Here is a 12981-nt window from a genome sequence, read left to right as displayed (position 1 = left end):
GATTTCAATCTGACGTCAGCCCCTAGTACATATACCCCTGCAGGAGGTGCAGCTCTCCAATATTTTCCGTCTCCATAGCAGTTAGGGACTATCTGCACACTCTCACAGTGTTAGAACAAAATTCAATGGAGAAAACCCAAATTCGGAAGAAAACTTACATCTGAAGACGAGCCCCACTCTCCTGCGGTGATACCCTCTGGTCCCTCCCACAGTTGAGAATTTCCGAGGTGATTTCCGTGGTCCCTCTGAGGTGAGCCTCTGTCCGGCGGCTGAATCGCGGCGAGGACCTAGCTCCTGATCTTGGGTGCGGCTGAGAGGCAGCGGGTGCACCCTCGAGCGCGGCGGTGAAGGTATTTGCCCTCTCTCCTCACAGCCGGAGACCGCCCGGGACGAAACCAGGAAGCGCCGAAGACAAGGTAAGGTAGAAATCTTCAGGATAGACTCCGGTCTCCGAGGTTCGAGGAGTCGCACAGTTCGCCGGCCGGGACCTGTGCCGCCGGGTTCATCCGCCCTAGCAGGGCCAGGCCCCGGTTAGTTTCAAGGGTCCTCCCATGTGGAGAAGCTCCGAGGTGGTCGCCATATTGCCCGTGTGGTCGCCGTCGCCATATTGGCCCTATTCGCCACTCTGTCCGCCGTCTCGATCCAGGCGCACAAGGCCAGCTAGGCGCACAAAATACATGTGCGCATAAAGCACACGCACAAGGGCCACATGCATAAGATATACGTGCCTCGCGTGCGCCTATCTGGCTGAGCACATATCTGCGACTTAGACGTGGCCATTTTATAACATAAGCGTGTATTTGCATACATGTTATAAAATAACCTTACCGTACGCACATGTGCTTGCAATTTTAAGTGGAAACGCGCCTATGCGCACAAATGCCACTTCTATAGCATGTGGGGGGGATTTTAAAAGACTCGCGCTGGCGCCATTACCAGTTTTCCCAGTTCGCTCAGGTGAGGCCAATCTGTCTATCTTTATTTTATAACTTGCACATCATCCATAGCAGAAATAGTTACGTGGCAGGGGACCCCAGTGCGTGCCTGGCATTGTAAGTATTTATGTGCTAATTTCAAGTTAAAATCCAGGAACGCTCATGCCCCGGCTCTTTTTTTGAACTTTTCATTTTTGCACATAGTGGCAAGTATGTGCATATCCAGGCGGCTTTTAAAATCCACTCAGCACGCACCAGCCCGACTTGTGCATGTATCTCCCGGTTTTGGTGCATGCTCTGCTTTTAAAATTCACCTTTAAGTGAGAGCCAGGCCGCCTGAGTGGCTCATCTTTGAGCTGTACTTATTGAAGACGTCTGCAAAACTGAAATTTGGTCATCAGTACATTCCTTCATGTCCTATTACTGTGGACAATTAATGAAAAAGTGAAAGTAAATTTGGACAGACAAGGCAGTAGTGCTGAGCAGTAGTGTAGTGGCTAGAGTAGTGGGCTACTCTCCATTGGCTCAGGTACAAACTTACAGGCCGATACAGCTGAGCGCACTGTTTAACCCGCAATTGGACACGCGTCCACTACCGCTTACACAATAAGGGTTTTGCACGTCCAAAACGCGCACCCAAACGCCCCCCCCCCCCGAAACTAATAGCGCTCATCACATGCAACTACATGTTGATGAGGCTATTAGCTATTTGCCCCAGATACAGAAAAAAAAATGTGCACCCGATCGCAAATTTTACGCTCAGAAATGAGCGCCTGCCCTTGGGCAGGCGCTCATTTCTGAGCAGACCAAAAAAGCGTACAGAAAAGCAGAAAATACTGTTTTTCTGTACATCCTCCAACTTAATACCATGGCGATATTAAGTCAGAGGGCCCAAAAGGCATAAATTAAAATAAATTGTGGCGGCGGTCAGTTTAAGGAAACAGACGCTCAATTTTACGAGCATCCGTTTTCCTAACCCGTGGCTGTACACAGGTTAGGAAAACGGACGCTCATAAAATTGAGTGTCCATCTTCCAAACCCGCTGATATTTGCAGTGCTGCTACTTCCCAGGTACATTTGCTGCTGTTTGAATCCTGGAAGTGTGTTGTGGTTTGGCAAGTTTTCTATATAGTTTCTGAATGTCTTTTTTTTTTTTTAAGGATTTTGTGTTACTTCAAAAAAAAGATGTGAAAGATGTTTGTGTGGCTGTTAGTGAAGTGACGGTAGAATCTGAATTTTTTTTTTTTTTTTTGTATGGTGCGTTGGTGTGGGCCTGTCTCTTGGACAGTGTATCCTTTTGGGTGGCAGGTTGGGGCATCTCATCCTATCCCATCCCTTGCCTCAGACAGCAGATTGCCTTGAGTCATTCCTGAGTGCCAGCACCAGTTACCAATAAAGTAAAGCTCTGGGCTGCCAACAGACTGAACTGCCTCCTACAGCCTGACATCATCAAAGGCCAGCTCAATGTTGCTGTTATTAGCAAGTCAAAAGAGATGTTTTGGGCCTGATCTTTATTGATGATGTCAGGCTGGGGAGGCAGCTCAGAGGATTGGTAACATGGCAGCAGCAAAGTTTCTGATGCACCACTAACTTCAACAGTGACCCTACGCCCCTGGCCATACTACTGCCTCAAGGTGTTTTATTCCCCTCGCTGCCAGTCCAGCAGGACAGCCAAAGCATATGTAGCAATGGCCAGAAATGCTGCTCACGGTCATTGCCCTGCTTGCTGCTACCTCTGGTCATGTAGAACAGCAATCATTGAAAGTACTAATGGCAGTGCGCTTCCCCTCCTCTTCCTCTCTGTGCAGTTTCAGATTCCTCATGGTAACAGTCAGCCACACTCTTCCCTGCTTCCTCTCCCTACCAATTTGGGCTTCTTGAGGCTACGATCTTCCTCTCCTCAGCATGGGATCAGGCAGTGGGATTAGACAGCAGGAGCCTTAGGGCAGAGGTCAGCCTGCTCTATTTCTCAGCAGTTGCACTATGATTGCCTTCCTTCTGGCATAATACCCCCTGAGATGATCTTGCGGACCCCAGATTGGGAACCACTGCCCTACCTCTTTCTTAGCTTTGATGGCCAGCAGGATGGGTTCCCCATTACAACCCCTGGGCCAGCACAAGTAATGTTGAAATTCATTGGCCGACTTTCTCTCTGTGCGGATCTCATGAAGTAATAAAATCTCATGTTTTGTGAGATTAGTACAGTGCCCTCAAATTAAAAAAAAATACTTTTGCATTATGCTGGCCAAGTCGGGATATGTGAGTAGGATGAGCACTGACAGTGTCTTTCTGGTCTTTATCAGCCAGTGGAATGGCTCTGCTGTTTGCTCTGGCCCCATTATGGTTTAATTTTTTCAGTTTTTTACACTCCTTTCCTCGGTGGTGCTCAAGGCAAGGTATAACAAAAACAAATACAACTCCGTCCACTTTCAAAAGCTTAAATAGTTTGAAAACAATGGGGGCCGGTGCCAATATTTTTAAAGCTCATGAGCCAGCTTCCTCTCTGTGCTGCTCTCACAGGGGCGGATCTTCAAAACTCCGCGAATAGCTTACTTTTGTTTGCGCTCCAGGCGCAAACAAAAGTAAGCTGGATTTTAGTAGATACGCGCGGAGCCGCGCCTATCTACTAAAAAACCTGGGTCGGCGCGCACAAGGCTATCAATTTTGTATAGCCGGCGCGCGCCGAGCCGTGCGGCCTACCCCCGTTCCCTCCGAGGCCGCTCCGAAATCGGAGCGGCCTCAGAGGGAATCCTCTAACACCTTCCCCTCCCTTCCTCTACCTAACCCACCCGCCCGGCCCTGTCTAACCCCCCCCCCCTTACCTTTGTTGGGGGATTTACGCCTCCCTCTGGGAGGCGTAAATCCCCGCGCGCCAGCGGGCCTCCTCCGCGCCGGGCCGCGACCTGGGGGCGGGTACGGAGGGCGCGGCCACGCCCCCGGACCGCCCAGGGCCGTAGCCACACCCCTGTACCCGCCCCCAAAACGCTGCCGACACGCCCCCAAAACGGCACGCCGACAGGGACCCGCCCCCGACACGCCCCCCCTCGGAGAACCCCGGGACTTACGCGAGTCCCGGGGCTCTGCGCGCGCCGGTGGGCCTATGTAAAATAGGCGCACCGGCGCGCAGGGCCCTGCTCGCGTAAATCCGGGCGGATTTACGCGAGCAGGGCTCTGAAAATCCGCCCCACAGTGAATGAGATTCTCATGCATCGTGAGGCTAGGACAGCAGGGAAGTCGGCTTGCAAATTTAAAAAATATTTTTGCTGGTTGTTGGCCAGTTTGGATGTTGCACAGGCGAGATAAGCTCTGACCACCTCTGCCAGGTGTCCTGCCTCTTTTTTTTTTTTTTGTTTGTCTTTGGCGGCCTGTGGGATGAATGCCATTTGGGACTGGAGCCTCACATCTTCCTCATTAAGAACCGTGTCCCCAACATGAGCATTTTAAAAATTCATGGGTAGCCTTCCCCATCTGTGCTGACTTTGTGATACAGAAGATCAATAAATCCAGCTCATACATTTTCAAAATCTTTAGGTGGACAGGATGAACTGCAGCTGCCATCACTGCCTGCCCCTTGTGCTATACCTCTTTTTTTTCCCCCAGCTGCCAGTGGGATGGGCTTTGCTGGCTGCCCAACTCTGCGGCACCCTGTGCCATTTCCAGGGTACCTTAACCTTTTTATTTTTTCCATTGCTTTTGCTTCAGAGTCAGGCCAGGGATTGAGGTAAATTATTGTGGGGCACCTTAGTCTCCCCAGGCCTTTTACATGCTCTGCCTAAATTTGCATCTTACATTTTTACTTATATATGGAATAAACGATGGGCAGTTTTAATTCTTACTTAGCTATTGAACTAAGAAGTTATGAGCTGAGCAATTACTCTAGGGCAGCCTCATGGCCTAATTGCTACTAAACGTATGCTGCATAGAATAAAACTTTTACTGTCTTTCGATTTCCATACTGATTTGCAGTTATTAATTTTGTCAAGTTTGGATTACTATAATGGCGTTAATATGTTTATATTGGTCTCCCCAGCATGACAATCCAAACTTTTCAGCCCATGCAAAACACAGGAGCATGTTTTCATGATCAAATTATCACTTGAATCTCTTCATTGGTTACCTTCTAAAAAGGCAAATTAATTTAAAGTGCTTACTATCATTTATAAGGCTTATAATAACTAGGCTCTTTTATGTATGTCAACAATAAGGTCTACCACTTATGCTAAGATTTTAGGAATTATGCCTTTTAGATGTTCCATCAGTAAAGCTTGTTCATTGGACAGAAGCTTAAAGAGCCTTTTCTGTGTCTGGTCTGAGTTTGTGGAAATATCTTACCTGTGCAACTGAGGTCAATCCCATGCTTTAACACAGTGGGGTAGATGTTCAAATGGCATTTAGCCGGATAAAGTAGTAGCATCTGAATATGCGCCTATGTTCAGCGGCTACCGCTTAGCCATATAAGCCACTTTTGTGGCTAAAAGTTACACGCATAAAAAGTAGGCATGTACTGGGCGGATCTGGGACGGAGCAAGTTAACTGTATAACTTGTATGGCAAACTACCAATATTCAGAGTTAGTTGTATACGTGTACGCTTAAATTTAGGGGCTCTATAGAGCAGGTCTAAACTTAGACTTGTACACTTATCCAGCGATGTGCACATACATACTTGTATATTCAGCAGCTCGGTCGTGCCGCTGAATATACATCTAAACTTAGCTAGATTAGTCCTGCCTGGCTACGTTTTTTATATGGCCAGAGTTGAATATCTGCCCCAGTATGTTTAAAAAACAACTTAAAGCATTTTTTGCACAAACATTTAGCTCTTGACACTTATGCAGAACGGCCTTAGAATTCCGATCATTGTTTCAAAGTATTTGTTTGATTTGTTTTGTTTTTAACATTATGTATGTCGCTTCAAACTGTGGAGAATGCGAAGAATAAAAGTTTTATTATTTACTGACATGGATGTCAAGTGTTCTCAGCTAAGATTCAGGAAAAGTGCTTTGAGCAAAATCAAGATCTATACGTTGTCTTTATAGTCCTGACAAAAGACTTTGATACAATCAACCGCAATGACATCTGGAAAATCCTCTGTAAATCTGGTTGTCCAGTGAAATGTTTCCATCATCAGATCTTACTATGATGGGATGCGGGCCAACTTTGGTTTGTATTGTGATGATTTTAATAATTATGGGTATACAGCTGTGATCCGCATTGATCATGAAAGTGGATTTTGCGGAATATAAAAGTGATAGTGGGGAAAAGCTGTGCAGGAGTCGGTGACACCATGTGCACTGGGGAGGTGACCAGATCATGCTCCTATGATTTGTTTATTCACAGCCTCCTTTCCTTCCGGACCAGTGATCCCTTCAACTGCAAAACCCCCAGTCACACCTCCAAACCCTTAGCTTCCCTCTCTTCCTGCTGCATCTCATGACTGACAGCGGCAGGTGAGCACCAGGATTGAGCGAGTGCCCTCACAGATGCTACCTCCCACATGGAAGCCTAGAAGGCACGAGGCTCCTACGGTGCCAATGAGTTTGCTCACTCAGTCTCTCATACTCATTCAACCTGGTGCTGTTAGAGCCATGAGGTCCGGTGGAGAGAATGTTGGGAGGTCAGTGTGGCAGAACAAATCATTGCTTTGGGGGTAGTGGTGGAAAGGATCCTTGGAGTAGCAGAAAATATGCCTAATTTGAGCTCTGCAGCCAATGTGCACTTTTCCCAGCTTGTTTTGATTGGTACACCTTGTAACATTTAGTTTGCATTGGCGTGCTCCTCACTGCACAGATTAAGTGATCAGTTCCCTTGAAAATGTTTATGAAAACATTCACAAAACCTTCAGATGTTTAAATGAACTCTATGATTAAAAATCTAGGCATGTTAACGTAAAACTGTTCCATCATATGTATTTTTTCAAAATTCTGTCATTTTCTCAAATAGGATATTCTTTTTGATGCAAATACACACAAGGTGAAGAAATTTGTCTTGCACACGAATTATCCTGGTCATTACAACTTCAATATGTGAGTATGGAAGTTCTGCAGAGGACTGTAAAAAATAAAATCTGGGAATGAGAGTTTGATTTCAGTCTTGCAGTTCTGCAGACACTAATTCTTCGTGCTGGCATTTACTGCATATCAGAGCACTTTAATAGTTCATTTGTCGTTTAGATCATGTGTCAAGCACCACTTATTAAAATACATTGGAAAGATGTTTTTGTGAAGCCTAGAATAATCAACTAGGACTTCTATTCATAACCAGACTGTTGCTGAATAGTTTTCTCTTACTGACAATAAGAACAAACATGGATGCGTACAGACAATTGAGCACAAATCAGAGCGAAAAGATCAGCAAAGTACTAATGGAGAATGAAAATTAAGTGATTTAAAAGCACAGAAAAAGATGCAAGCCATCAATCAGCTTGCAAGCCCTTCATTCTTATACAGCTTTGGAATCATAGACTGACCCCTTAAATATCTGGGAAAATTGAATGTATGAAAAGACTTCTCCATGCCCATCAGGTATTCTGATAGAACCAGGGTATGCTGAGATTGTACACCTCGAGCTGCAGGTGGTATGGATGTGTTAGAAATTTAATTTACACTTATAGAACTACCATCATAGGCCTCCAAGCTTAACAGCATCAAAAGACGTAAATACTAAAAGTGCTGAAGTACAAAAGTGAACAGCCAAAATCACTCCATCTTTAAACTTGGGCATGTTTTCCAACAAACAGAAGGGATGAGTGAGAATTTACCAGCACAGTTAAAAAAAAACAAAAATCAGAATTTGCAAAATACTCTGTAAAGAATCAGATAAACAAGGAAAAACAATTGGCAAAAAGCACAAATATAGGCCTCAATGTAATAAGGTACACTAGATTGTGTGCAAGTTTTAATCCCTTGAAAAATAAATAAAAGATTTTCCAAACATGACCAACCTCTAAGAATAACTACACACATGTCAACATGGCACTGAAGCTCTTGAGGATGCTGCCAGAACCCCTCCCTGCCTCTTAAATCAATTGACCAATCAGTATCTAACAAACTGTCAACCAATAGAAATTCAAGCATAGCATCCAACCCACTCTCCCACAAACTGTCCATCCAATCAAAATCATACACATCATCAGCAATTGAAGATTTATAACAAGACACCTTACCTATACACATTCAACTCACCACTGTAAAGAAATGCGGCAATCAGCCTATCAAATTAGAGCCACACAAGCTGTCAACCATTGGAAATTACAGCACTGCATCCAACACATACTCAACCCATTGCTGTAATAATATATCAACATGAAGCCCAATCTGTTTCTTTATTGAGTCCATAAGGATGTACTGTATTAAGTCGATGAATCCATCGCTGCTCTCTCTGTATAAGGAGAGCATTAAAATCAATGAGAATTCAGTACCGGTTTCTCTAAAACAGAAAAGGTAAACTGATCTAACATATGTTGAGCAGTAATCAAATGTTCAAATAGTGGCATCTCTCTTCTCTGGCATGATATGGAACTGCATTTTAAAATCAATCAAACTCACAATGATCATTTGGTTTTACCAATATATAATAAATTGCAGGTACACCACATCATGTAAATCACCCCTCTAGAGGCACAAGTGCTATATGATCTTAAACAATGTGAACCCAAAACTGGAGTATGTAAAATTTCTCCATCAAAGGATTGTTCACATACTGAACAATTAGCAAAGGGGCGGTGTCCATGAATAGACTGATGAAACTGATAATCCCCTGTCTTGGATCTATTTTCAGACTGCACAATCATGTCCTTGATGTTATGGTCCCATGTTAAGCAAAAATAGGCAGTTCCTAAAAGGATGCAACTGGAGCCCCCTTCAGTATTTAGGAATACTCTGTCGTATCTTGTATGTGTGCGGTGTATATGGCAAAACACAAATAGGTCTAGATATAATATGACACTGGCTCGGGTGTAATAGAAAGTCTCGATTGACCCAACAGGCACATTTGTATGCCTTCTACACTACTGACATCGGATAATCACATTGAATGAAATTAGAGAGCATCTCTACTGCTCTAATCTTAAACTCATTAACAGTTGATCAAAAGCTTCTCAATCTCAAAAATTAGCTGCTGGGTAAGTTATCTCACAGCCTCTGCAGGTAACAAATGTGGTATTCTAATAATGTATTATGATCCATAGGCTTCTTGTAAATTGAAATCTCAAGGAAATCTAACCTACCTGATACTTGGTTGTGCAAAAGAGACCATCTTGAATAACTGAATAAATGTGTAAACTGAAGATTTATGTCACATGAATTCAACCAGACCATGAGTGCCTCAAAAGATTCCTCACACCAGTCCATAAAACAAAATTATCAATGAAATGGCGGCAAAGCAATATAGAGGTGCGAAAAGGATATTCACAAAGCCAATTGTCCTTAAAACAGCCAACCTATAAGTTGGCAATATCATGGACCATAGTGGCCCCATTAGCAACTCCCTAATTTGCTTATTAGGATGATCCATCAAACATAAAAAAATGTTCTTAAAGAATTTAATTCTGTGCACATTTTTGTGCATAGAACTGCATTCCCAATGCATCTTAGTTTTATGCACAAAAAATGTGTAAATGAGTAAAAATATGCACACAGATTAGCATGCCTCCATGCAAATCCCATATTAATCAAGATATTGGCTATTACTTATGTTTTCTTAATATTGTGAATTTAGCTCCAGGTCAGAGGTGGAGTAAAGTTTCTAGGACTAGTGTTAGTCTGCTGGGAGTTCATGGTACTGGGGTCCTGTATTTTGAATTTATGCACATTAAATATGATTTTTGCACACACAGGTCAATGTTCAGCGCCAAGTAGCCAAATAAGTTTGGACTTATCCAGTTAAGTGAAACTGTTTGAATATTCAGCCATGTTCAGTAGCAACCACTTAACCAGATAACTATTTAGCTGGATTAATAGTTATCAGGCTAAGTGGGGGGCAAGATGGGGGCATTCCAGGACAGAGCTACTTATCCAGCTAGATTAGCTGGATAAATGCAGATAATTCAGTCTTATTCGATAAGTTAGCCAGCTACTGAGCATGTGTAAAGTTAACCAGATAAACTTATATGGCTAAGTATTAGATAACTGGATATATTCAACTCCACAACCGCACTGCTAAATATGATGGCCAAGATAGCCGGGATATAATGATCAGGCTAATTTGCTTAGCCAGATAGGGCTGAATATGGACCTCCCAATGTTTATGAACTAATTTATGCTTCTAACTCATTTTGTGCACACAGCTTTTATCTACAGAAATCCATGTTTTCTGCATACAATGTTCATAAACTGTGTTTTGTCTGCATTAACCATGTATATGAGTAGAAATCATTGTTTATGCACATAAACTGTTTTATGCCCCTAAATCATGGTTTGAGCACATAAATCTTTTTTAGAATCAAGGTTTGTACAAATTAGACATGATGTATACATGCTATTCATTTTTTTAAAATCTCCCATTTCATTGCATACTGTAAGATTATTGCTTTAGGAGTTTACTATTTTTTTAGCACATGAGTAAAGAAAATGTGTACTGAAGTTCAACGCACATTTTTTACTCTCATCTTATAGCTTCGGGGCAACAGTGGAAAATAGTTACTTCAGAAATCTTATGTAGATCAAAACCTGACACAGGAATGGTTAAGGAGAAATTAACTAAAACCTAAAGATGATAAACTGATAATTGCAGCACAGGACAGGGGACTACAGACAAGATGGCTCACAGCTAGCGTTGGGGAAAAATGGTAAAACAGACATGCAGATTCTGTATGTGGGACCAAGCAGTGATTCTCACAGGTCTGGAGACATAAACTAGTCTGAATCCAGCCTTTCTTAAAAGATAATCTTTATTCACAGCTTCAGTCATATACACCACAGTAGACTGCCTTTACCTTCAGACAGTATACTCTCTACTCACAGTTTGTATTGCTTCATCTCAGCTCAGTGTTTGGACAGTGTTATGTTACAGGAGCTGCCTTCCTTCTGGAGAGCTGGGCCTGGTCTGTTATCCCCATCTGGATCCCAGCTGTTTATTCCCCATTCTCTGTTATGCCCTCTGAGCTCCACCTGTCCTGCACGATCTCACCCATAGAGCATACTCTCCTTAGTGGATTTAAGGTGGACCAGGCATCTAGACTGATCCTGCACAGGTAAATAGGGGAACACTAGGGGCAGTGCCTCACATACCCCTCCCCTCAGCTTGGACCCATTAGGCCAAGCGTCCCTACTCCCTCCTGGATCCCATCCAGTCCAAGACATCCTATTCTCCTTACTCTAGAATCCCACCAGCTACTCTTTGGAACAAAGACCTAGTGACATGCGCACCTCCATCTCTTCAGGTTACGGTAGACAGCGTTGCAACCAACACCCAGTGTGCTGTTTGCACAGTGCATATCCTTTGCTAGCTCTGGCTTTGAATTCCACACCGATGGAGTTTTATGAACCACCTGGTGAACTACAATTTCTAGTTCCTCTATAACCAGCTGCGCCTGCTTCTTAGCATTGGTATCTCAGCTGTAGAGCTCCTCCTTGGTTCCTCTTATCAGTTGCTGGAGTCTACAGCACCATCCTCTGGGCTCTCTGTGGACTCTTCCTCCTCTGTACATTCTGCAGCGCCTCCCCCTGGGCCCTCTGCAGTTTCCTCCTCTGTACACTCTGGCTACTTGCCCATGACAGTTGCTGACTCCTCTTCAGCCTCGCTCACTAGGGTCTCTGCAGCACCACCCTCTAAGCTGACCATGGCATGTCTCGTTTGCCTTTCTGTTCCCTCGCTAGGCTTCTTACAGGAGTTGGCTCTTGGCTCCCAGCAGTATTTGGACACCCTATAGGGACTTCCTCTGGACCTCCTATAGTGCTTCCATCAGGCCGATCGGTGCTGCAGCCTGCTGGCCACTCAGTACTGCCATCTACTGGACAGTCTGTTTCACCCTCCCTAGGGCTCTCTGTGACCCCTCTCTCAGGGTTCTTCACCGCCCCCTTCTTGGAGCTTCTCAAAGGAGCAGTCTCTGGACAATAGTGTGTGGGCATCCTACAGGGTCTTCCTCAGGACCACCAGTAGCACTATCCTCTGGCTTCTCAGTGCGGTCCCCTTCTGGGTTCAACGCATCTTCTCATAGGGCTCATTGCCAGAGCTCACTGAGCACCTGGTCAGTCTCTGCTGCAATCACCTTTATCTCTGCCACCGTCTGCACCCATCCATCTCCCTGCTCGGCCAGGGCATCTGGGGGTGGGATTTCTGGCTTTCCAACCTCTGCTTGCCTCTCAATAACCATATCTCCAGCCTCAGGTTCTCTCTTCCCTACAAGCTGCGAAACTCGGCCTGAGTCGGGCATTTCAATTGAAACGTCTCTGCATCAATAAAGTATTGAAAAAGATTAAGGCATCTATTTCTTTTGTGCTCTCCTTATCTGCAGAGCAGCTTGCTTGCTGGAAGAGGGCCCCACACTGTTTCCATTCACCGCAATCACAGCCCACTCTGGCAGCTTTTCCAGGGCCACACCCTGTTCAGCATAGCCTTGCTGCACCAGTATTCAGTTCTCTTTACTTTTTTTTCAAGGCAAAAAAACCCCCAAACACCCCCCCCCCCCCCTCTGCATAACCAGCATTAGCTGAATCACTTTTAAACCCTATCTACCTCTAGCTGGGCTTCTCCCATTAACCAGTACTAACCTACCTTTTCCAGGCCCACTCAGTTTCCTCTCTACCTGAAACTTTTAAACTTTGGGGGTTTTTTTTCTTCAGTGCAGCTTCTGAGCCACACCCTAGTGGTGATTCCCACAGGCCTGGAGACATAAATTAGTCTGACTCCAGCTTTTCTTAAAACGCAATCTTTATTCACAGCTTCAATCATATACACCTCAGTAAGACTGCCTTTACCTTCAGACAGTGTACTTTTACTCACGGTTTGTTCTGCTTCGTCTCAGCTCATGTTTGAACAATGTTACATTACAGGAGCTGCCCTCCTCCTGGAGGCCTGGGCCTGGTCTGTTTATCACCACTTGGATCC

At 44.5% G+C, this 12981-nt stretch overlaps 1 protein-coding gene across 2 annotated transcripts in view; it reads left to right on the top strand.

Annotated features, from left to right (window-relative positions):
- Positions 1-12981, top strand: part of C7H16orf70 (chromosome 7 C16orf70 homolog) — a 214550-nt gene that overhangs the window by 170256 nt on the left and 31313 nt on the right. For both annotated transcript variants that reach the window (XM_029608692.1, XM_029608693.1), the window contains exon 12: positions 6877-6959. In XM_029608692.1, the coding sequence (XP_029464552.1) occupies positions 6877-6959 (83 nt within the window). The remainder of the gene's footprint in view (positions 1-6876; positions 6960-12981) is intronic.

This window comes from Rhinatrema bivittatum, chromosome 7, assembly GCF_901001135.1.
Source record: "Rhinatrema bivittatum chromosome 7, aRhiBiv1.1, whole genome shotgun sequence".
NCBI lineage: Eukaryota > Metazoa > Chordata > Amphibia > Gymnophiona > Rhinatrematidae > Rhinatrema > Rhinatrema bivittatum.
Note: the sequence above shows the minus strand (reverse complement) of the source record. Positions and strands in the feature narration are given on the sequence as shown.